General features: G+C 40.7%; 1 protein-coding gene across 1 annotated transcript in view; it reads left to right on the forward strand.

Moving 5' to 3' along the window:
- The window catches only part of myo1d (myosin 1D), a 115,557-nt gene that overhangs the window by 43,299 nt on the left and 46,630 nt on the right, over positions 1-25,628 (forward strand). The window contains exons 12-20 of the mRNA XM_088069905.1: positions 345-415; positions 3,896-3,970; positions 4,966-5,098; positions 5,242-5,408; positions 9,587-9,794; positions 23,292-23,515; positions 24,252-24,390; positions 25,109-25,213; positions 25,419-25,532. Coding sequence (XP_087926031.1) covers positions 345-415; positions 3,896-3,970; positions 4,966-5,098; positions 5,242-5,408; positions 9,587-9,794; positions 23,292-23,515; positions 24,252-24,390; positions 25,109-25,213; positions 25,419-25,532 — 1,236 coding nt within the window. The remainder of the gene's footprint in view (positions 1-344; positions 416-3,895; positions 3,971-4,965; positions 5,099-5,241; positions 5,409-9,586; positions 9,795-23,291; positions 23,516-24,251; positions 24,391-25,108; positions 25,214-25,418; positions 25,533-25,628) is intronic.

A 25,628-nucleotide genomic window follows, 5' to 3' on the forward strand; every position in this document is an offset into this window, starting at 1 on the left:
AACATTTAGAGACCAGATAAGTCTTTGCATTATTTATCATAGTTAGAACGAAGAGCATATCTCATGGGTCTGACAAAAAAAAACAACAACTGCTGTTGTTCGCTTGTAGATCTCTCACATGTATCTCGAAGACTCTGGTTACTTTCATGGTTGGACAGTATTTATTCACAACAAAGGGCAGCTAGTGCACATGCTGCAAATGCAGAATTTTTATTTAAATTTGATATAAAGAGGCGGAAAAAGTTTTGTGAAGTATACAGTAAAATCCTCTGCTCTTTGAATACTTTGCACTGAGATGCCCTTCAGTGTTGCTCACTCACCGCTCTCTCTCTGTCTCTCCGCAGCTCTCGCCAACCGACAAGAGCTTGGAGTTTGACAGAGACTTTCGTATCAGGCACTACGCAGGAGATGTGGTGTAAGTGTCTTAAAGTTTTATTTATTCAGTAAAAGCTTTTACTGGTGATTCATGCTCCTTTTCCCACATTTGTACATTTTTACATATTCATGCCTCTGAGCTGCCTACTGAAACCGCAGTCATGTACTTTTGGCCGCTTCAGGAGCAGATGGGTTCCTGAATGAAACTTGATGATGGTTTGGAGATGTGGGAGCACCTCTCATTCACACTTTATGACTAGAGTTTGATCTAGATGTAGTTTGATTTGATGTATGTATTGTCTTCAGTCCGACCCAAAATATTCTCGTCATGTTTAATCTTGCAAACTGAGGTTAAAACCAAAATTAACTGACAGTACCCAAATAGAAGTCATCTCCTGTCCCTGAATGGTTCCATTTGACAAAATCATGTTGAATTTGAATTTTCTGCAAAAAGGATGCACACCATCAAATAACTCATGTGGACTGAGGAGTGATTTATCAAAGATTATTTCATGCACATGAATTTTCCAACAAATTGCCACATGACAAGAATATTACTCAGCCTGGGTGCTAATTTAATGCATGTGCTCACAAACGCGATGAATCATTGAACAAAAAAAGTTTTCGTTATATTCTTCAGTTATGTAATAGAATAGGATTGACTTCAATCAAAAATAACTTTTTTTATGGAACAGCAAATTGCCCCTGACTTCACATGCAAAACTTAAGGACTAAACACACACACACACACACACACACACACACACACACACACACACACACACACACACATTGGTACACACCCTCAAACATTCAAACGACATCTCCGTTGCATGATGTCCCCCAAAGTGACAGCACCACTTTCCAATCCTCAAAGTGTGTGGACACCATTCAAATGAATAAATCACACACGCTAAGCCCCCAAAAAGTGCTCTGAGGGAAACGTGTGGAGCCCATTTGTGGGGGCTAAGTGTCTGATACTCAGGGGAGGGCTCGCACTCAGCAGCATGACTGGCAGGCTTGATTGATCCCAGAGCCACTTAGAGCAGGCGGGAGGCAGAGTGCAGCTCCCAGCATGCTTTGTAACAGCCACGCTATTTAAAGCAGGTTCATCACTTAATGGCACACATTAACTTCAAATGTGTACTGACATGAGTAAGAAGGATCAGCTTATATTCAGAACAAACCACATTTCATGCAGCCAGGGGCCACTTTATTTGTCACACTTGCACACCTGCTTGTTATTGCCCGCTCGACTGAACTCTGGTCAGGAAGTTTAGCCGTTTTTCAGACCAAACATCAGAATGGAGAACATTCATTAATTTTACTGGACTTTTTCCCCCCACTGTGGGCATAGACAGACCAGGCTTACTGAAAATTAAACTTAACCACCATTGTACTGAGTCTAAAAGTTTGTTTTCACTCGCTTCTGAAGCAGCTCCTCCTCTCATTCATTGATCTGATTGGTTATGACCAGATTGACTTGTCAGTTATCCACCGTGGGACACTTAACACACTTAAATGACTGCTGTAAAATGTATCTGTTAGTCTGGTGGGATCGGTTACAGTGATTTTGGAGCTGTTTCTGGTTAAAAAAGACAAAAAACAAGCTGAGACCATCGGTGGCAAAAACTGGCACTTTTAATGGAAGAACATTGAGGGTGTATTTGCCCCAAGTGGTTACATTGCAGCCTCTTCTGCAGCTGCAGCCCTCTCTCAATACCAGATCTATTTATATATAACCTTTGTCTGAATAGGAAAAGGCTTTTGAAAGCTTTTTCACAAGGACGCCCGATTTTAGTACACATCAAACGACAGAAGCACACAAAAGACACAGTATACATCAGCAAGTTTTAAAATAGTAGAAGAATCCAAAGGTTTCAATATGTAAGGACAAGGATATCAGCACAAGAGACATTAGTTCACAGAAAAAACATGCATTTTAAATTGATTAAAAGGGATTAGCTTTTCCTCTTTTACAAGCTTCTGCAGATTGTTTCACTTGTGTGCTGCATAGTACTTAAGAGCCATATGTAGTTGATTCATTCAAGAAAGGACAGCCGGTTTTTATTGGTAGTCCTTTGCCTTATGTTAATAGGCATCCTAAAATATTAAAAATAATACAATATGAAAACACAGTAAACATTAAAAATATCAAACACAATTTGAGGATATGAGTGGATAAAATCCAAAAAGCAGCTGATACACATACAGTATAAGTGCAGTTATTTCAAAATTAGGTAAAATTAGCCCGGTATCTGTGCTGACATTATTGGTTCTCAATAAACCATTTAACTACTGCAAAAACTATTGTTCCCATTTGTCACTTAGACACCAAAATATGGGGAAAATAGGGTCCATGTTGAAAAATGCCAAAGTTACCCTTGAATACCCACTGAATGGCACAACCTACCTGAGTACTGTTGCTGGCCGTGTGTATCCCTTTATGGCCACAGTGTGCTCATCTTCAAGTGGCTGCATGTCACAAAGCACACTCAAATCAAAGTGGCTCCACCAACATGACAAAAGGTTTTGGGTACTCGAGTGGCCTAAATCACAATCTAAAAAGCAGCACTTTTAATTTGTCGTGATTGTGCAGCTGCCAAATCTGCAACAAGTGTTTGATGTTATCACACGGATCAAAGAAACCCCACCCACTGTTACTTTAAGGTACAAGGACATTTTTTATGTGTTACCACGAGGGGATCGACTCTGTGCTTAAAGGTAATAATCACCTCTTTCTGAAGATTTGGACACCACTCTCCTTCTCTCCGTCTATCTTTATCCCCACTGCCATAAACATTTTAAACAAACAATGAATTAAAATGAACTTCAACCTAATGCACTTTATCACTTTGCACACTTAGAGGTTTAATCCTGTTTAAATTAGTTACACAGTATTTTATCTCACTTGGTTTTAGGAATTATGTGTCTTTTAGTCTAAGTCTTTTCTAGTGTTGTTTGTTGTATGAGCGACCTCCAAGACAATTTTCTGTCATGACAGACAATAAATATTTTCTGATTCTGATTTATTATCAAAAGGGTTTTCTTTCTCATCCTGGAAATTCTCATTATGAAATAATGACACTGGAGATTCTCACTTGGACTGCGATGCACTAAAAGTGACATTGCCAGCTACATAGGGACCTGAGTATTGGTCTCGTTTATTATTTTGTCTTTTTTTTTTGCTCTTTTCTCTCTTTATTTTTTTTGTTACTGTGTGGAAGGATGGTCTATGGCTGTTTTTGTGTATCTTACACATTGTATCTGTCTTCTAAATATGCGAAAATTAATAAAATTGTTGTTAAATTAAAAAAAAACCTGGATCAGAATCTCCAGCACCTTGTTTGATCCCTGATCCACAAGGCGTTCAGGCTGTTTTGGATCCAGCATTAGAACAATGTACCTAATAAAGTAAATTGCTTGATTCAGGATGATTCAGAGTTACATTCAGGTGGAGGTCAAAATAAATCGTGTAGTTTTGAAAGTATGTGCATTTACCCTCTCCCTCGCTTCACAGGTATTCTGTGGTGGGTTTTATTGATAAGAACAAAGACACTCTGTTCCAGGATTTCAAGAGACTGCTGTACAACAGGTAACACACACACAGTAACACACACCGCTTCATCACCTCCACACTGTGTACTCACTGTACAGCCTGCAGCACTTTGATTACACGACACCCCTCCAGAAAGAACAGCACAGGACTGGTACAGCTAATCTCCTCTCAGCTGGCTTTTATCCGCCCTCCTCCAGCCCTCTGGTGTTTTGCCTCTGCTGAATAGAAATGTGAGGTCTGGTAATTCCAGACCTGTCTAATGTGCATTTTATGATACTGTTAGCTCGGGTCAAAAGCAAGAAGTTTGGACAGCAGCCAAAAATGTTTGAACGTGGGTGCTAATGAACTAATGGAAACACCTTTTTTTGTGATTTAGAGTTGTATCCGGAGTCTACATTAACATACAAACAGTGCAAGATAGCAGTCATTCAAGTGTAATAACAACATAAATCATCTGGATTTTCATGCCTTAAAACTTTCTATTACCCTGCATCCTCATCTGAGGAAATTACATTTTTTGGGATTAATGCAATTTATACTTTCTCACCCAACTTAGACATATTGTCCTCATTTGTTGACATTTTTTAACATCTAGAGGTAGCAAAAGCACAATACTCTAATCTGTGTTAAAACAAGTGTGCAGCTATCTCTGCAAAATCCACCTACAGCCGATCCCGTCACAGAAGTGAACAAGGTGCAAAACTTGATCAAATTTTATGGTCAAAACTCGCAATTTATTTAAATAACTACTCACTTTTCAAAGAGGATGCAATTTTTTTTGTACTTACTAGATCCTCATTTCAAATAGCTTTGAGAAATGCATACCAAACATAAGCTGTGGTCTCAGGCGGTTGAAATATTACGGTCTGAAAACTTGGAACAAAGCTCTTTTATGATGCCTGATAATTGTTAGGTGGCCAAAAACGCTGAAGTGGGGTCTGATATTTATCTGTTTTTACTCCGTAGTCATTAAAGAGTTGTAATCTTTTCTCGTGCATCTCTATCTTACACGTTTTTTTTTGTCTGTCCAGTTCTAACCCGGTGCTGAAGGGGATGTGGCCTGAGGGCAAACTGAGCATCACAGAGGTCACCAAACGACCTCTAACAGCTGCTACGCTCTTCAAAAACTCCATGATCTCGCTGGTTGAGAACCTGGCCTGCAAGGTGAGGAGTTCGACAATCATTGAATCCTGAATTAGTGTTTGTGCGGTCCCCTGTAAGAGTTTCTGCACACAATACGTTTTCAGCAGTTAATAATATACTTTGGATTGTTACAATGATTTTGGAGCTTTTTTTTTCCTTTGTAGGAACCCTATTATGTCCGCTGCATCAAGCCCAACGATGTCAAGTCCCCTCTACTCTTCGAGCAGGAGCGCTGCCGCCACCAGGTGGAGTACCTCGGGCTGCTGGAGAACGTCAGAGTGCGGCGTGCCGGCTTCGCCTACAGACAGACGTACCCTCGTTTTCTACAGAGGTAGACACTACATAATGATCACTCTGAGCATCTTGACCACATGATAAACCTCGTTTCCCGTAAATGTTTTCAGTTTTTATACGTTGGGTTGCAATTAGTAATTATTTTCTTTCTTTCCGTCTTTCCCTCTGCGCAGTGATACAGTTGATGGGTGTAGCTTGGTATAAAGAAAATAGTTCCTACATGAAACTGCTCAATTTAAATGCGCCAAGTGCTTCAGATCAAAACACATAAAAGACAAGAAGTCATAATAAAACCTGCATGTAAAAATAGAATAAAATCAGAATAGAATACATGTAATGAATCTTTAAATGGATAAAATCCACTTGATAAAACTAGTAAAAGTCAGATAAAATTAGGATAAATATAAAATGGAAAATAAAATTAATAAAATATAACTCAATGACATTATTGATAAAATAAGCATAAAAACAGAATATATAAAATGCATAAAATCAAGGAAAATACAACATCTTAAAGATGTGCAGCAGTACGCAAATGCGAAGCAAAACGCAAAGTAGCTTTTAGTCTGCTTCTAAAAATATTTAGTGAGGTGGCTTCTCTGATATCTATGTACTTTTGATTTTGGGGTGAACTGTCCCTTTGAGTCAGGCCTTTAGAAAATAAAATACCCAAATTCTAGACAGATTGCATAACGTCAGGGTTGTGATTCGAAGGTGAAATGATTTGCTCAGAGCACTATCTTAAAAATCTGGCTGGAAGAGGTGATTGAGTGACACCTCGCCCCTCACCTCGCACGCTCTGGTCGAACATGAAGGACGTAACGTGACGGTTCGTAACCATAGGGTGCAAATATGTGTTGTGTAACCCTGATCAGCTCACGTCTAACATAATCTCATAATCATCATAATCCTTTATCATTATCTTGGTTTTTTTCAGCAGCTTTTGTCAGTTCTCTACAAGCGTACTAATCCTCTCCTCTGACCTTTATTAAAAGCAGGCTGGATTATAATCAGAGAGAGTTATTGTTGTTAAACATTTAATGTGCTGCAAATATTACCCTGTTTCTAATGTGGTAAAGCAGCAAACTGCTACTAGTCACTGACCTGCATTAATAGCTCATGTTTTATTCATAGAGAAGCTCAAACACTTGACATAACAAGTCTGTTTACATCCCAATTAGCACTTGTTTATTGCAAGCAGAGTTCCCATCACAGACTTCTGAGGCTGATACCAATGAGGATATTAAACAAAATTAATATGCAATATTAGTATGCAAACAAATAAACTGAGATTAAAAGATGAGAATCAAATCTATAAAAGGCATGCTTATTGATAAAGCACATTTCATAATGAAAGGCAAATCAACTTGATTTACATAATAGATTTCAACAAACAGGAAACTATATAAAAAAGGACACGAAAATAAACAAGAAGTAAAAAATAAAAATAAAACAGAAGTAAACACAGGGTCGATCACGTAGTACCAGAGCACCGGATGAATAATCAGTTTTAGGCGGTTTAAAGACATCAAGTGGGGCTCTCAGAACTCGAGATATTTCTAATGTTGACAATTTAAGGTCTCACAGGATCTTTCATTAAAAATGCGCTGTCTTGTCCAAGGCCTCATAACAAAGAGAGACAGGACAGAAAGTGTCTGTGCTGGTGTCATTCAGGTCAGAGCGAGGCTTTAGAGACTAGCAAAGGACATACGTGACTCCTTCGAGTCGCATACGTCACTTCATGTGTCCCAGCGGACGAGTGTGAGTGATGCAACACATCAAATAAAACCCAGAAAGCTTCATTCACACGCATGTTGCTCCACCCATTGTGTAACAGATGAGATGTTAAGCCTGACAGGCTGCTTTTAAAAGTGTTTTTTAACAATATTTTTAGTATGAGCCCCTAATCACCAATATCTCTGCAGAATTTAATCCAAATAGCATCGTAATTATCATAATATTGTTCTCTTAATGGCCTATAATACACACACACACACACACACACACACACACACACACACACACACACTTGTTGAAGTCTTCTTCCACAGCTGTCACATTTGCCCACTGCCCTTGTAGAAACCATCATGGTGGAGGGAGGATTAGGTAATGAGTCTTTTGCGTAACAAGTCATCCAACTCTGTCCCCCCCCCGGTGTATTCGGACTTGGCATTACATCACCGCCTTGTCAGTGGGTCGCCTGTGAAGTGACACGGGATGCAGCCTGTTGAGCGAGCGCCGGGATCGTGGAAGACAGAGAGTATCACTGCTGTCCTGGAAAATCCTCTTAATCTCTGTTATTTCACGTTTACTTAAATGTTTTCCCTGGTGTGTAGTTTCAGCGTTTAAGTTAATGGTTACTTAAATGTCACATTTTTGAAAATACGCTATTTTAATCCTTTAGAAGTGATGGCTGTCACTGTCCTCTTTAAAAGTTGTTTTTCTTCCTCCCAAGAATTGATTTTTAGTGTCAAAACAGCCCACACGAAACACAAGAAGCTTGTTTTTGTTTATTGCGTATAGAATACAAGAAGGAATTATATTACATGACAGCAGCACAACATCAGCTGCATTAAACATGCTTAACCCTTTGAAACCTGAGCATATCGGTTTGATTACTTTCAAAAAGAAGGAAAGAAGAAGGCAATGAGCGACCCAAAATGATCCAAAAATTAGCAAAAAATTAGTAAAAATAACAGTAAAATGACCTAAAATGAGTACACAAAAAAGGAAAATAAAAAACAAAAACAAACTGATTGAAATGACTTGGAAAAGGGCTTAGAAATAAAAAAAAATAACAATAATCATGAAATGTAATTTTCAATAAATAACTAGATAACATCTAGCTAAATAACTTCAAAATCTACTAATTTTCTGCAGTTTGTGGGACATTTCGTGTCAGTTAAAGAAATCAAACCAATTTGTTCGGCGTCCAAAGGTTTATTTACTCGTGAAAGGCGTCTGAGAGCAGCACAAGAAAAGTGACCTCAGTCCAGGTTTCAAAGGGTTAAATTCTTGCATTTTTGATTGAATTTAATCTCAGCGCTCTTGACTCTCGTAACGGGCTAAAGAAACATATGGTTGATGGCTGAGAAAAAAAAAATATGGCTTTAAAAGCTCTCGTATTTCAATCTAATTATAGCCCTGAAAAGACTCTAGAGCGTTATTGACCCCTTAACCTCCGAGTCGGCCTTCAGCTCCACTATACGATAATTAATCCTCTTTTTCATAGACTGAATGCTGTGATTTCCACGACATTGTGCCCGGAGCAAAGTCTCACACGCGTTAAGTAATTAAGAGGATCTATATGGCAGTGTAGAGTATTTCAAGGCCCACTTTTTATTAGATACAATATGATGTAAAGAAAGAAAGGCTTTTTTCTCCTGAACAAAGGATTAAAAATATGCAATTTTAAACAAACACACTGAAATCAAATACTGTGATTCAGATACAAAGACGTCAGCTACCATCATCATTGGCTTGTTTGCTATATTACATGAACATCACTGTACTCTATTCAAACTCTGTATATGAAAGAAGAGTTAGTCCACTACTGGTTGTAAAAAGCCAAATCTGTAATTTTGAGATGGTTTCAGCCCGAGACTGCAGATGAGGCTGATGAGAATGTCGTTTATTTTGCAGATATTTCATCATAAATCAAAATACTGCATTGAATAAAACAATTTAACCTAAAATTGGCTCTACATGACAACTTAGGGATCACCAAAGTTATTACAATTCATCCTGTTTTTTTTACAGCAATGCTTCCTACAATTGTCAGAACATTTTACTAAAAATCAAAAATATTCACCTCATGGTGGCACGAAGAAAAGTCAGAGGATCATCAGAGTCAGTGGTTACATCGTCATGAGCACCTGTACAACATTTCATGGCATTTTATCCAAAAACAGACACAAACAGTTTTTAGTTTTCCTTCCTCGACCCATTTCTTTCAAAAATATAAGAAGAGAGCAATGAGCAACAAAAAAAAAATACCGGAAACTTAACAAGAAATTTGTAAAAAGTACGACAAAATTATATAAAAAATAATAAAATAAATAAATGAATATCTTTTAAATCATAACAATTGCATTGTTTCTAAATATGACTTTGTTTTCTGTCTCCTTTTGTATAAAAATGTCTATTTTTCTTTTTTTACATATTCGAAATAAATCAAAATCAAATCTTCATACGACCCCTTTGTCCCTCCTCCAGATACAAGATGATTTCGGAGTTTACGTGGCCAAACCACGACCTGCCATCAGACAGAGACGCAGTGAAGAGGCTCCTGCAGGGATGTGGGTTTGACCACGACGTGGCCTATGGCAAAACCAAGGTCTTCATCCGCACGCCACGTACGCTCTTCAGCCTGGAGGAGCAGCGGGCAGAGATGGTCCAGAGGATCGTCCTCTTCCTCCAGAAGGTGAGAGACTAACCATCAGGGTAGTTTATAATACTCACATTGCAGCATTATCGCTCCAACCTCATGGGAAATGCATGCTACCAAATAAGACGCCTCTCATTCATTCCATGTCTTCATTTCTGAATCCTTGTTTTCCTCTCCCTGATTTTACCTCAAATATAAACCAGTGAACCAAATTAACTACCTACTATTTCAGTGCTCTTATTGAAATTCACCAGCCCACATTCTGCATATGAATAACCTTGGAGACCAGAAAAGCTCTGCTCAAAATTTTATACAAGTAATACAAGCGCTGAGGTATTTCTGGAGGTGATATAATCTTGTATTATTAGCATTAAGATCTTATGTCTCTCAGGGTGATTGTTTCTGCCTCTTTCTCCTTCTCTCTCTCTGTCTCAGTTTCACCCACACAGCTCCTGTAAAGTTACGAGTGGATTCGGATTTATAATTTTATACGTTTCATGCAGAAACACTAATACTCCTTGACTCCAATTTAAAAACACAAGTACAGTGCAGATCTTTACATTATCATTAAGATAGATCTATTGGTGGTTTGTAGGTGGTGAAGTTAAGCAAACAGAATTAACTGTAGGTGGATTTCTGTTGCAGATTTGTGCAAAACTTAAGCAAAAATATTTTAAAAATGTCAACAAACCACAGTTGTGAGATGACTGTTTTTCCATAGAGTGATGTTATGCGACTTTTCCTCTGGCGATATCATACCAAGAAGCATAAAGATGGATTTTGAAAATATTAGCAGGGTTATTTCTGCTGCAGCCACCGCACTAGCCGTCCAATCCAAAGCATGTCATGCCAGCGATAATGGGAAGGCAAGCCCTTTATATGTGGCAAATGAGGGATTTCTGGGAGGTGATAGTCCATGATTTCACAGAGGAATTGTGTATTCACATCTTCCGAATGATCTTCTCAACTTTTGAAGAGTTATGTGATGCAATAACAGCACTTATAGTGCCTGCTGCACCACGCCTGAGGGAGCCAGTTCTGACAAGTGCATAACCCAAGCATCATGTGACCTATAAAAGCGGGGAAGAAAGTGTTTTCCATTGCAGTTGAAATTTTAGGTTTGTATGTCAGGTATAAATAATGTTCATTCATCAAAAAGTTAAAAATATGTTTGCAGTCATTAGTGGGTGAAATAGGTGGTATAAAAAAATAATGTTTTTAGCTCTGACTTAAAAGTGGTCAGACTCTGGTCTAACATCATTTTATTCCAGGTTTGTGCTGCATGATAACAAAATGCTGCTTCACCATGTTTAGTTTGAACTTTTGTGACAGTCTGCAGGCCGGCCCCAGATGTCCTGAGGGCTTCATATGTCACATGTCAGAGATATATTTTGGCATTGAGCCCCACAGACTGATTTATAGACAAGCAGCAAGATTTTGAAATCAATTCTCTGAATGACAGGTAGCCAGTGTTCGTACTAACACTCTGTTAGCTGCTGGATATGTTGAAAATGGTCTGCTGTGGGCACTAATAACTGTGTGTCTCAGTTTTGAGCAGTTGGTGCCTCAGTGGTGCAACGACACCTTCAGGCGAGAACGCCAGTATCTTGCTGTGATTATGGTGCATGCGCTGACATGTGTCAGATCGCCGTGCGGAGCAGAGCTTTGTTACTTTGATAGATGGAGAGAGATGGGTTTGTAAACGCAGTGTGCTGCTCTGCCTGGCTGTCAAATTTAAGATGCACCATGCAGAATGCCATCTGACTGACAGGCGGGGAGGCGCTCGCTCTGCATACATCATATCAGCAACCTGGGAACCGTGTGATTGACGCTTAACCTGTCGTTATTTGAGAATCATGTCTGCAGATTCCTGCACATTGTGTTGCTTTCATGTGTAGCTTTCTCAGGGAGTATCTCAGACATGAAAGGGTTTTCCAGCCAAATTAACTCCTGTAGATGATTGATTGGTTGACCTGTGTATTGATCCGTGTGACCCTTTGCGGGCTCTTCCCACGGACACACCAGACGAGCGTTTCTTCCACGCCTCTCTCGGGAGAAGCCTATCTTGTATCTCGTATCTTGGCAGGGATAACGAAGAGAAAGCCCAGAGGAATCACCACCAAAACAAAGAGGTGTCGGAGCAGGCGTATTTGATGCTGCCCTCTGTCAATGTGAAGTCCAGACATGCAGCATGAGCCTCGCACACATGCTCACTCATGCTACACTGACACACAAAATCAAACAGCAGTGTGACAGCATCATGGACTCCTGCGTCTATCACGCTGTTACTCAAACAAACATCCCAGCTCCGAGTCTGATCTGCTGCGCCAAGCAATCCCCTTATCAGCACCTGGCACACCACACAGCCTTATGCCAGTCGGGGGCCGTGGTGCCAGGGCTGTCAGCCTGTGACTGAGGCTCAGACACACTCCTTGTCCCTCACGGATTTATAATAATACCACTTAGTTTGCCCCATCAAACAACTAAAAAACACAATTTGTGAAGCTGCACACTTTGTGAAGACCGGTTGAGTGGCCCCCTTGTTGAGTCACAGCCTGGCCAAATTGGGAGAACATTGAGTCTCATTTTCCTCTTTTAAATTATCATAACCTCCCCGTCTTTTGAGGAGGAGGGGGAGGAAAGGATGAGGCAGGAGGAGGCTCCTTCACAGATCCATTTTAATCCTGCCGCTCTCTCCATCCTTCAATCCTTTCGTGCTCTCACTCACCTCATTTCTCCACTCTTGTGCTACAGCCGCTCATACGCCCGAAAATTTATTGCAATCAGGCTCGGGTGCATTACCAGTGAGAGCTCCACATCCTCTTGTTTGTGATTTTACATCTACAATGCCGGCTACGGCTGAGTGCACACCAATATTCCCCTATTATTCCAAACATGACGATATTCTGAATTTGATTTGGTCACATAAATGGCATATTCCATTTAAATATGTAGCATTTTCTGATTAAGGCATGTTAGATATGCCTCTATTATCTAGGATTTAGGAGCATTATTTGGGCATGTATACAGCCAATTCGAAATATGTTTTTTGCAACAGTTTTCAACACACAGCCTCTTGTTCGTTTACGGTCGGCTCTGTGCATTGTCACAAATAAGTTGCATACAAATTGACTCTTCATCAGTTTACAAAGTTGTGGGTTAGAGATGAGTTCAAAGAAAATACCACATTTCTGAGATTGCTTCAAGTTGAGCAGTTGTGGTTTTTGCTGTTGTTTTTGTAGACAGGGTGCAGTTTACTTCTGAGGATGTTTTGGTCCCCAGATTTTGCTGCAGAGTGAGCACTCCCACTTTCATGCTGCTTTTTGTGGGCATTGTCGACACATCACACCTGTCCTGCCCTTAGTCCCGTCCTGCTGGCTGTCCCTTTTACACAGACCTTGTTTTGAAGCTGTTTCTGCTTCTTTTGTCAGCTCAAAGGTGAGACAACTCTGTCCCTTTATTTCAGGTTCGTGCCTTTTATACAAAACAGCGACATAACAGCGAGTTATTCTTACCTTGAACAGGCAGGGGCCCAAATCATTGCCACTTTAAGAAATGAAAAAAAGGCATACCATCCAACATAAATACAGTTGTTATAAATTAAACATGGGCCACCCCCACCTTGCTTCTGTGTGAAAATGAATATTTCAAGCTCAGCCATCCACATCGCAATAACTGTCGGCGCTTGTCAGAGCAGCGCCGATGACGAGAAGACACCACCCCCCTCTCGTGTATTCTGAGCCGCCACCTTAATTGCTTTCCAAAGCTTTGCATAGTCTCCGTGTAGCAGTGGGTTTATCAGACGTGGCGAGCTTTCACGGCGTGGCCACGGGGGGCTTGTCTGAGCAGGAGCTAAATGAAAATGTCTTAAAAGGATAAAGAGGCGTAGTTTTTACTTTGCATTGTTTCCCAGTGGATAACTGGTGTCATGAAGCGGTGAATTGTGCAGTAATAAATAATTTTTTGGAGGATCTGCATGTCAAAGGGAGGAATCTGTGGACAGCTCCCTGCAGCCCTCTTGTGAATATCAGGCTGCTGAGTGCAGGTCAAGCACTGCCTCCTCTCTGCCTAACTGTCCAGAACTGATCTGTCTCCTGCCAGACCTCAGCAGAAACATGATCCCTAATCCTCTGATCCCTCCTCTGAACTGCAGAGTGTTTAAGGTATCATCTGGAGCGATCACCTCCACAGAAACTTCAGCGGGTGTGAACACTGCAGCAGATCAAAGCAGGGCGTTTTAACTCTTTTTGTCACTGCAGGATTTTAAAGAGTGGAAATGTGTTCTCAGAGAAAGCTAATTTCTCTTTCTTCAGATGCCATACTCTGACTCTTAGGTGTTGATGTTTAAAGAGAAGCCATATTTCAGAAAAATGCTGTGAAGGCTGCATTCTTCTGCTTTCTTTCAGCACTGTGGCCTAAAAATATCCTATAGAAATAACACCTTGGGCAAGTATGAAAACTATAAAAAAAGACTGTAACCATGGGTCTTTCTCCATAGCAACTGTCATGTGGCTCACAGCCAAACTTTTTTGAGTTTTTTGAGGGTTTTGCTTCTACTTGTCTCCAAAGGACATCAGAGTTGTCCTGGTCTTAGGCCACCATGGATACCGCCCATCCCCCATTTACTTCTTTCCACAATTTTTGTCACTCTCAACCATCTTATGTCTAATTAAAGCAAAGAAAGTCACAAAAATACTCAAATTAATACTTAAGGAAAAATGACAAAGCTCACATAAATATCGATTTTTTTTGATGAAAGTGACTGGATGATGAAAGAAAGGCGCACAAATTAATGGAGAATAATGTTTGAAAGACTAGAATGAACATATGGGGAAAAATATTCGAAAATATTTGAAAACTAAGACAGACAGATCCAGGGCTGTAACAAATGGTGTGATTTATAAAATGTCAGAAAATAACAACAAAAACAAAAAACGCTCACAATTTACCAATATTTGTGTTGTCCAGCCAACAGTTCAAAACCCGAATAACAAATTAGTTATTTATTCAGGGTTTTAGCTTACTGTCTCAGAGGTTTAAGAAATTAAAAAAAAATATAAAAATACAAAAACACTTATTTTTTAAATTTTGCATAAAAAAATATTGAAAACAAATAATATAAATGATAAAAAAAAAAAAAAAAACAACATTAAAAGTACCCAAGTAGTGTTTTGGAACAAAGTATTCTGCAAAGTATTAAATATTTCTAAAAAAATAATAATAAGATAGAAGGAAGCATATGCATTTATTTAACATGATTGTTTGACCTCAAGAATACACACATCAGCCACAAAAAAGAAGCTTTGTACTTATAATATCCATTTTATTTGTTTTTTTCTGACCAGAGCACGAGTGCATGTATGTCATAATTAGTACCGCACAACTGGGACGTACAATACATACGTGTACACATGTTGTATTGTATAGTACTAATCTAATTTTTGTGTATGTAATACTTTATGACAGATTTGCACTGATGCTGTATTGACTAGCTGTCATTTTTATAAATTTCAGTGGATGGTTGCTATACTGCATTCATGCCTAAACTTCCTCAATAAGTAGATTTTATCGTGTGTCCTTCGCACACGTTTGTACACTGTGTGTTACTTAAAGCTCATAGTGCTGACCATCGGCAATATTCCTCCAATCTATTTATGTCCACTCACGTCTAATTGATGGATGTGCCGTTCAGGGTCGTTCAATTTAATCTTCAATACTGTCCCCTCTAATTAGACTGTATTGTTCAGGATCACTTTGAACACATTCGTTTTGTGAGGCCACAGAGCTTTAAACTGACATCACGCAGGGAGTTTTGATTGAAGGATCGGGACTCGTGGTGTTAGTGTTTGTGGTGGGTGTGCGCTGCTCACTGGAACTCTTTATTGATTCATGATAATGACTGCTGCCCTGTGCCTTGGCCTAATGTCTCCCTATGACAGCCTGTGGTCAGAGCACGTTGCAGCCGTGCTAAATTGTGTCGCTCGCTCTCGATCCCGCCTCCCTCCGCCCACAGTGTGCATCGAGCATGTCACTGGAAAACCAGCTCAATATCCCCAGAGGATGTGGAAACTCAGGCAGTCAAGTGTGTCAATGGTGCACGCCGGCCTATCTGTCTCTGCATGTCGGAATTTGCTTGTAATATTTCCCCCCCTCGAGGTAACAACAAGGTGAGGGTTTGGCTTTTTTTAATTGCCAACACAACAGTTCAGTAAATGGCCTTTTATTAGAGTTGCTGTCCCATAGATTCTGGATTAATCCTGTAAAACCTGATTTCTTTAAAAAAAACATGGAAATAAGGCAGTGAGCAACAAAACGAGAAATGACCCAAAAAAAGAAAAATAGAAAGAAATAAGTAAAAAGTTTTTAAAAAATACCTGAAAATAGCACCCATGCTAATTCCATGCCAGTTAGCTATTTCCATGGTGCTGCCATATTACACTGATTACAGAGATTTTGGAATAACGTTACAGTAATACAGGACCGTCAGCGTCTGTCAGTGTGTCCGCATTTATGTGCCCAATTATTTTGAAAAAAAGACAGCCAGCGGGGAACAGCAGCGTACTCACTCACTCACTCACTCACTCACTCACTCACTCACTCACTCACTCACTCACTCACTCACTCACTCACTCACTCACTGAGTTTTGCCTTTATAGGGCTGGCCGTGCATGTTGCAGTCCACCAAAAAAACAGATCTTTCCTTTTAAAGACATTCAGTAGGCAGTAATGGTTCCTGTGTGTTTTCAGCTCCGCTCAACATCACAACCTTCCAGCTCTCTCCAGTTGTCCTGGCTCGTGTGGTATGTGAATGCTTTTACTCAGTCAACATTTCCCCCCTCCGAGTAAAGCCCCAGCAATCTGTCCCGCTTTGTTGCGACGAAGAAGATCCCCAATCTGGCTTTGATGAGCTCGTAAATCCCGGGCCCCGGAGCGCGGCGAGGGCAGGCTCCATGATGGCAGAGTCTCTAAAAGGATGATCAGATGGCTTTATTGGCCGGGAGAGGAAGGGGGCAGACCATCAGGGGCCTTGTTATTGGCTTGATTTATCCACAATCCCCCGAGTGTCATCTTCATCAGCTCACCAGCATCATCGCAGTCTGCTCGGCCAGTTGAGAAAATGTGTTTGTGTGGGCGCCTGGATGGCCCCCATCATAATTCTAACCTCTCTCCACTTTCCACCTGTCACACACCTTAACGAGGCTCCGAGGACGGTGGAGACACTTTACGTCTGCTGTTATCTGATTCATTGTTGCTTTACGGTGTTTTTATTCTGCTTTGTCTCTCACCTCCGGCCCCGCTCGCTCTCAATGTAATTAGTGATTTGTTGCTTAGATAAACACAGTTGTTGATCTGGCAGAGGCTCGAGCACCATGTGGATATGATCCCGGCAACATCTTAACTGAGCTCTCGCTGAAAATCTAATTTGGCCACTTTTTGTTTTGTGTATCATGTGAGCACATATGGAGTGGGACACTGAGTCTGCATGTGGGGGTTAGATACAGTAGAGGAGTGGCTTATATGCTGAGACGCTTTATTGAAATGAAAAAAAAAGTAGATTATAGAGGTGTTCACTGGTTCTGATAGAATTAGATGAATGTTTGATGCTTTATTTATTATATGTTATGAGATTTTTACAGATTCTTTATCAGAGGAAAGGGTTAAATTCCTGCAGTGTCAGCACTGAGATTATAGAGGGGGTTTTTCGTGGCTCAAAAGCAGGCAGAGATGGTCCTATCCGGATCATATGCACACACATGCATGTGGCCTGTACTGTGCCTTGTTTTTTTAGGCGTAGCTACATGATTGGAAAAAATACAACTTCTAAAAAATGGCCAAAATGGTACACTGATAGTCAGTTGTGTATACAGTATGAATTCCTTGATATTAATTGTTCTTCTGAGATTTTCTGTGGTCCCAGTAATATTTGTTTGTGTGCTGAAGTAGCATATCATAAAACCTGGTTAAGCTGTGTTTGAGAACACAAATATTATATGTATGAATATTTTACAAAATAATATGATTCTGCTGGCAAAATATTATTTACACAAATGAAGATCTCCTCCTGCTTTTAAAGCATTTAACGTAATCTAGAGATGTCCGTTTTAACATTTGTACTGATAAAGTGGCAAAAAAACCCAAAACTTTGTCCACATTGACCAGGTGGACTGGCTGAAATAACTTCTCCGCAATGGAAAGTACAAACTCCTCTTATGGACCCCGTATAGCACAATTATTAGTTTGTCTGCTGATTTAGGCTAAAAGTGGTGGTGGGCTCAGTAATGGCTGACTTTGTATACCAAGCACATGTTTACATATTTTATTAGGTCATCCCAGTTTAAGATCTGATTTTTTTTTCTTCTAGCATTGGACAGTGATGGGGGCACCCTTCAGCTCTCCTGGTAGAGCGGGCGCCCCGTCTACGGAGGCTGTGTCCTCGTCAATGCTGCCCTTTGCTGCATGTAATCCCTTCTCTCTGTCTTTCCCTCTTTCACGTTTAACCTGTCCTAAAGGCAAAGCCAGAAAATAATCAAGTGTTCTAAGGGCTTGTTTGTATAATGATTCAAAATTAACTGCATTGCAATAGTCTCATATTCAGTGTCGAGGCGAGGCAAATCTTCACATCATCACTGTATGTGCATGTGTGACAAATCTCTCTGTCATTAAAATCGATTTCTCCTGCCGTAAAGCCATAATTCCACCTTAAGTCACATCCGCCTGTATCTCGTAGGAGGATCCTGTTCATCCTCATCAACTTAAATTCACTATCCATACCTTGAAATGTGAAAATTAGATTTTTTTTCTGCTGTAACTGACTTTCCAACATGAGTCACTCTTATATAAATAATTAAATTATACTGTGTAGGTTATTAGATTTTCTGAGTCATGCCGAGAAACAGGAAATTAAATCCTGGCAGAGGTTATAATGAAAAAGCTACATGTATAGAAAATTAACCAAGAATCACATAAAATATGAAGTATTTAAAATGAAACTCAGACATCAAAAAGTGGGCCATAAACAGTATATAAACTCATGCATAAATCAGTATGATTGAATATTTCCACATAATTTTGTTTACTAACGTGATCAGGTTCAGATTTCACCTTAAATGCACTCACAGTCTCGTATTCAAACCAGTTGATGGTTAAGTTTGACCTGACACCTGCACTCAGAGCTCTGCCTAATTTACTGTAGCACTCTGAAAACCGTCTGAATTTAAACAAAAATAACTTTTAACCTCCATTACAGAGACAACCAAGTCAGCTGCAGTCGAGGACGGCACTGAAAACACGTTCATTCCTCCCACCGCTGTCACCCGGAGCATGTGGGAGAGTCATCTCAGGGGTCGATTAGTGATGAATATGTAGCTGTTTCTTTTCTCACTCTCATCCATTATGTATTAGAGACAGTGCAGTGTGGAGAAAACGGAGGATAAGGTCGTCATCTGCCATTTTGCCAGAGAAGCACCATTCAAGACTTAAAATAATGCGGGATTAGAGGAGCTATTTTTGTACCTGAATAGATGTTGGTTGCTTTGCATGATCATAAAGAAACCACAGAGAATATACAGCACTTAGATATAAATACAGTCTGTGCCTTCTGTCTTTACAGATGCAGTAAGGCAAACATAAAGGATGATTTGACATAGCATGAGCTAAATAAAACAGGCATGTTCTCAGCTGTAAGACAGTTTTAGGTTACCAAATTGGTTTTGAAGTCGTTTATTTAGCTATAAAGTGTGTGCAATTTCTAAACCCATAAAAGTGGGATTGCTTTATCAAGAGCAGACGCAGGAAAAGACGAGAGTACTGGCACCTCATCACAAGTAGGCACCAAAGTCCTCAAAGTAAACACTGCCCACAAAAACCCAGTGACCCTGGAAGGTATCACACGTGACAGTAAAGCCCTCACTTACCTTTGCAATGTCATTGAGAAGCAGGGCAGTACGGATGCACGTGTCTTAGCCAGAATCATCAAGGCATCGACGTCATTCATCCAACCGAAGAGCATTTGGAGCTCCAAAGACGTCTACCAATAGACAAAGCTTTTGCCTGGAACACACTGCATGCATGAGCAGCGCGACGGCAACGTCGCCGACACTCAGGATGTCCACACAGGCAGCCTTGTTGCTTCGACGCTTCTGCAGAGCTGCCTGCTGCTATGAGAAGAGTATTTCCGCAATTATAAGCAAATATTCCACTCATTTATGAAGTTGTGCAATTTGCTACATTGTCAACAACACGGTCCTGCAAATCTTTCACGATAAGATGCCTCATGTCAACAACTGATGCTATTCTGTCAACAGAGATGTTGTCAGAGAACTTTTATTTAAAACGGAAACAAAGTTTAAGTAAAACAGATATTTGGATTTCCTTGTGTCTTTGACAGATAAAGACATTTAATCTGTAGTAAAAGGTGGCATAGAGTCAATATAATTATCAAAATACTGTTTTTATGGTCTATATCTGCAGACAACCTGTGCTGCACTTGGAAAAACTCGGCGAATTGCAGATGTGCTGTGGCTGTTCAAGCAGCTGAGACGCAACTGAGCAGCGCTGCTCCTACATGCATGCGGTGTGGCTGCGCTAACTTGTTAAAGTAGGTATCAGGAGAATTTAGTTTGGCCAGATTCAATTGCCTAACTCAGCTGAGACTCAGGATTGATGCCCTGGAATCAGGCCAAATGAACTGTCCAAATTTAGGCTGCTGACTTGGCTGTGACTGGGCTGCTATCAAAAATGATCTGGCCCAGAACTGCCCCAAACACGGCTCGCCGGTAGAAATAAGTCTGCAAGCGTCCGCATGCCTGACACGGCTGAGATTCAGGATAATTGACACCCCAGAATCGGGCAAATTAAACTGCCAGCTGCTGACGTTGCAATCACTGGGCTGCTATCAAAACTAAACAGCATCGGACCAAACTCGGCATGCCATGAGAAATACTTTGGGCCGCGTCTGGTGGCTTGACTCAGCTGAGACTCGTGATGAATGAAGCCCAACAATCAAAAAAAAAGCCAAATAAACTGGCCCGATTCTGGCTGCCGACACAGAAGCGACAGCATGTAAACAAAGAATATAAAGAAACGCTTCAGTTTTTCTTAATAATTCTTATTTACCATCTATTACTTGCATAGCAACAACAGTAGGCGTGACAGAACATACATACTCCAAGACAAGTAGACACAAATACTTGGATGACAGAAAGGGCAAAAGTGCAAATGATACAGAGGAAAGATACGCTTGGAGTAATTAACAGCAAACCGTTGAAGAATGAGAGATTGTGTGCTTAGAAACTAGGCCAGTAGGCTTTAGACTGTATCAGTTGATATCTTTAGGACAGATTTCTCAACTTTTTAGCCTGATAAGGCTGATCTCAGATTACTGAACATGCCATTACATAAAACTTTTACAGCTTAAAAGGTCCAAATTAAACCTTCTTTTTCTGAAATAGACAGTACGAGGCTGTTTGGCTTTGTGATGAGTTGGTCGACTGGCCTTCTTTTACTGATAGCGCTTTCAATGGCCTGGAGTCGTAGACAAATGATAAACATTTGCAAAACTTTTTTTCTATGTAATCTCTGCAAAGGCCATACATATTTACAATTGTGAAATGTAAGGATTTTTTTCATCTGGAACAATAATAAATCAAAATGTTAAAAAAAAAAAAAAGAAAGCCACAGGAGGCTCTGGAGCTGCAGATTGCCTCTCCCGATGGGTGACGTCACGTTGACTAGGTCCACTTCCCTTATAAAGCCTTTATGCATGACTTATCATCTCTGCATATTATAACACTACCAGTCTCTTTACGTGAAAACCACCTCCTCCACAGTTTCAATATGCAAACCGAAGAAATCCGTGTCTGCGCCCTCCCCCACACTTTAAAAGATTAAATATTTATGATCATTGCTCTGCATTGCACTTCAATGATATTCAGTAGTGAGCCTCTTGTGCAGTATAGCCTTTAATTTGTGACACTAAATGCACCTTTATCTCTGATTATTTAGGATTATTTAGATACAATGTGGACGTATAAATGCATTAATAATGGAGGAGTTGCATGTAAGAGAGAGAGGGGGTATACAGTAAAAGGGCAGCATATGGTGGTGATTTTAGCGAGGGCAGATCAGGAGTTATGGCTCCCTGGAGTCCCACTTACATCTATTATTCATGCTTTAGAGGGTCTGATAGCCACTCAACCTATGTTTGGTTTCAGGCAGGCGTGGGGGTCCTTATTTTAGTCTGAATCTGTGTTACTCAAACGTTACCAAGCACTGATGTAAATACACATGTAACAACATGTAATGAATTCTAATGGTGAGTAATAAAAAAACTCTTTCTTTGTCTAATTTTAAATGAAGGAAATGACAAATTGAAATACACATTTGTATTTAAGATTTTACAGAAATATGCAGCATTAGTTATAGCTGTTTGCCTTACCTTCAGTCCTCATAATTCAGATTTTAGTGCAGATATTTTACCTCTTTATGGTCTGTTTCTATGCCTCTGTGCCGGCATTAGCCGAGGTCGGAAGCATTATGTTTTTTGGGAATGTTCATCAATCCATCCCAGTGAACGTGATATCTCAAGAACGCCCTGAGGGACACTTCTCAACTTAAGCACAAACAGTCACTGGGACTCAAGGCTGAATTGATTAGAATTTGGTGGTCATAGGTCAAAGGTCAAGGTCACTGTGACTTCGCATTCACCTCATTCTTTTAAAAACACATACATCCATTTAAACATAACAATGAACTGATTATAATATGATGGTCAAAGGTCGAGGTCACTGTGACCTTGCATCCATCTCATTCCCATGAACATAATATCTCGAGAAAGCCACGAGGGAGTTTCTCTAAATTTGGCACAAACGCAAAAATAACCTGATTAGAATTTGATGGTCAAAGGTCACTGTGACCTCACAAAACATCTTTTTAACCGTAACTTTATATGCTAAATTTTACACAAATATCTAAAAGGATATGATAATGAAGTGATGACATTTACTATCTAAAAGGTTGAGCGTCACTTTTACTCAGGCATCATAATGTTCTGCACTAACTCTTACCATTACAAACATTTCAGAGACAGTCGACATTCAGTGAATTGGTGACTATTATCTCCGGATGCCCACCTTTAAACTGTGCTGATTATATCAATCTTCCGTGCTGCCGGGGTGAAGATGTGGGTCCAAGTTGGAAAATCCCGCTTAAATCTGGATTTTAAAGTTTATTTGACTTGCAGAATGCCACTCCGCAACTCTTCAGCATGTTGGCGATTGCTTTGTCTTCCCCTTCAGCGTAAATGGATGTGACATTCTGTAGGCATTCCTATAAATACAGACTGTATCTATCTGCTATCAGTTGCATAATAGAAGATGTAAGATCGAGTGTTTCTAGAGCTTGACTGATAAAAGGGATTACTACATCACTTATAGCACAAGCACCCCTTTAAGGAGCTGTGCAGCAGTTGTCTTCCAATCATGTGAAATGTCTACAAAGACTTTTATTGTTGATTGTGCTGCTTTGTGTGTCCAGGTGTGGAGGGGCACCATAGCCAGGATGCGATATCGGCGGATGAAAGCCGCCCTCGTTATCCTGCGAGCCTACCGACGCTACAAGGTGAAATCCTACATCCGCGAGGTCAACCGGCGCTTCAAAAACGTCGGATCCATGAAGGATTACGGCAGGCACGTGAAGTGGCCCACGCCTCCCAAAGTCCTGCGCAAGTTTGAAGAGGCACTCAGGAGCATCTATAACAGGTGTGAACGTCACTCTGTCTTTAAACTTGGCTGCTGTATGTCTGCTGACATTTCAAGTTTCACATAAAGGTGCTTTTCAAACATTAACAATAAGCTGCTGTGCTTTTGCTAAATGGATCCTTTTAAAGAGAATGACTCACGTTGATTCTCTTTTATTTCATACTGTTGCAATATAAAGTGAAACAGCATTTAAATGTTTAAAAATGTACCAGCCATTCTCATTATGTCATACCAGAGGCAAAGGATGAAGCTTCTTAAGATAAAATGTTTCTAAATTGCTTTCTTTTGAAGAAAATCACTTTCCTGAATTGCCTGAACTACAAGTGAATCCGAACCGAGCCGCAGCAGACAACACACGGCCTCGAGTGTTATTTTACATCCAGATGAGTCCGTTTGAAGCAACTTACACATGTTTCCTTCTGCCTTGGGCTCACACTGGGCATTGATTTTTCTCCCTCCATCAAAGACTCATCACTGCCTTTCATCCCGACGTGTGTTTGTTTGCTTTTTTCTATTTGAAGCTGAGCGCAGTAAGAAAATAGCCTTCCTGCAGAATGATGTTGGCTGTCAGGGTGTGTGAGTGAAAGGCCAATAAGCAGAGTACAGCTGGGGTCCGCTGCAGTGCTGCTGCATCGCCCCGCTGACCCAGCTGTCAAGGTTTGGTGCACAAATCTCAATGGAGAGATTTTCCTTTGCTCTTAGTTTTGTGTGTGTGTTTGGATGTGTTTACCTCCAGGTGGTGGGCATGGACGCTGATCAAAGGCCTCTCTCCAGAAGAGGCCCTGCAGGTGAGGGCCAAGGTCGCCAGCCTGGAGGCCCTGAAGGGCCAGAGGGCCGACTTGGGGCTTCAGAGAGCCTGGGAAGGAAACTACCTGGTGAGTAGGTGGGATGGCGGTGCAGGTTTGGGTAGAGTACAGTAATGAGTGTGTCTTTATATGATGAAAGGAGGAAATTAAATACAGCAACAGAAAGAAAAAAGGCAGAATCACAAGACTAGCGGTGAAAATTAGGCTGTTTTCCCATTAGGTGTGCAGTTGGTTTGTAGTGTGCCTTAGTATGATTGCCCCCCCCACACTCCCACGCTACTCAGCTTTCACATTAATAGTATTGTTTAATACAGGAGTACACTTGCGTCATCATCATCCACGTGACATTTATGTTGTCAGTGTAGAAAAGATCTCAAGCCCACACAATGGAGTCGACCTTTGCATTATGCCTACTATTGTTTATGTAATGGAGACAATGTCAAAAACAACCGTCTTGCCTGCCTGATGCTTACTCACGCATGGCCCTGCAGCTCACAGGATGAGATTGGCAGGTGCTGCGCGCATATGTAGATTTCGGAGGAGAACGGTATCATTGAGAAATGTTACCATCCGTGTTTTGTTACAATTAGTTTTCACGCTTGATATGAACTGTACTCAGGTTCACAAACTGTACTCAAGAGCATCTTTCAAGTCGTCCCTGGCTTGCTTTGCATTGCTGTCAGGCCTTTTTTTCTTCTTTTTAAACAGTCTTAAATTCCACTTGCTGTAAGTTGTAGGTACCCTGGAAGTGTTTCAACAGCTTTTCTATGTTTTTTGTGTCCTACAGAAGCGAGACAGTCCTGACACAGCTTCATCTTTCACACTGGTTTCCAGCGAGCTGCAGCGGAAAGACAAATTCATGAGAGTGTTGTTCTCCTGCAACGTTCGCAAGGTAGGAAGGAGACTTTAAGAGCATTTATTCTCCCCCTAACAACATGCACACACAGTCACAACATGCTGCTGTCTGCACAAACAAATCCACCCAACTGCTTGTAGTGTGTGCCATCGCCCTGCAGGGTGTTTAAATGAATGTGTGTGTGTTAGTGTGTGTGCTCTTATCCTGTGGGGTGACTAATGAGGAGCTTTGTGTTTCCCAGATCAACCGTTTCCACAAGGCGGAGGACCGGGCTGTGCTCATCACTGACCGCCACCTGTACAAGATGGACCCCTTGAAGCAGTACAAACCCATGAAGAGCATCCCCCTCTACAACGTATGGCACACTCCTTTCCTCTAACAGCCTGCTTTATTACAAACACACGGTGACAAACACAGCGCGGCTCAACACACACAGGTGTAACAGCATTCT

Source organism: Plectropomus leopardus, chromosome 19 (assembly GCF_026936395.1).
Source record: "Plectropomus leopardus strain MGB_pleo_1.0 chromosome 19, ASM2693639v1, whole genome shotgun sequence".
Taxonomy (NCBI): domain Eukaryota; kingdom Metazoa; phylum Chordata; class Actinopteri; order Perciformes; family Serranidae; genus Plectropomus; species Plectropomus leopardus.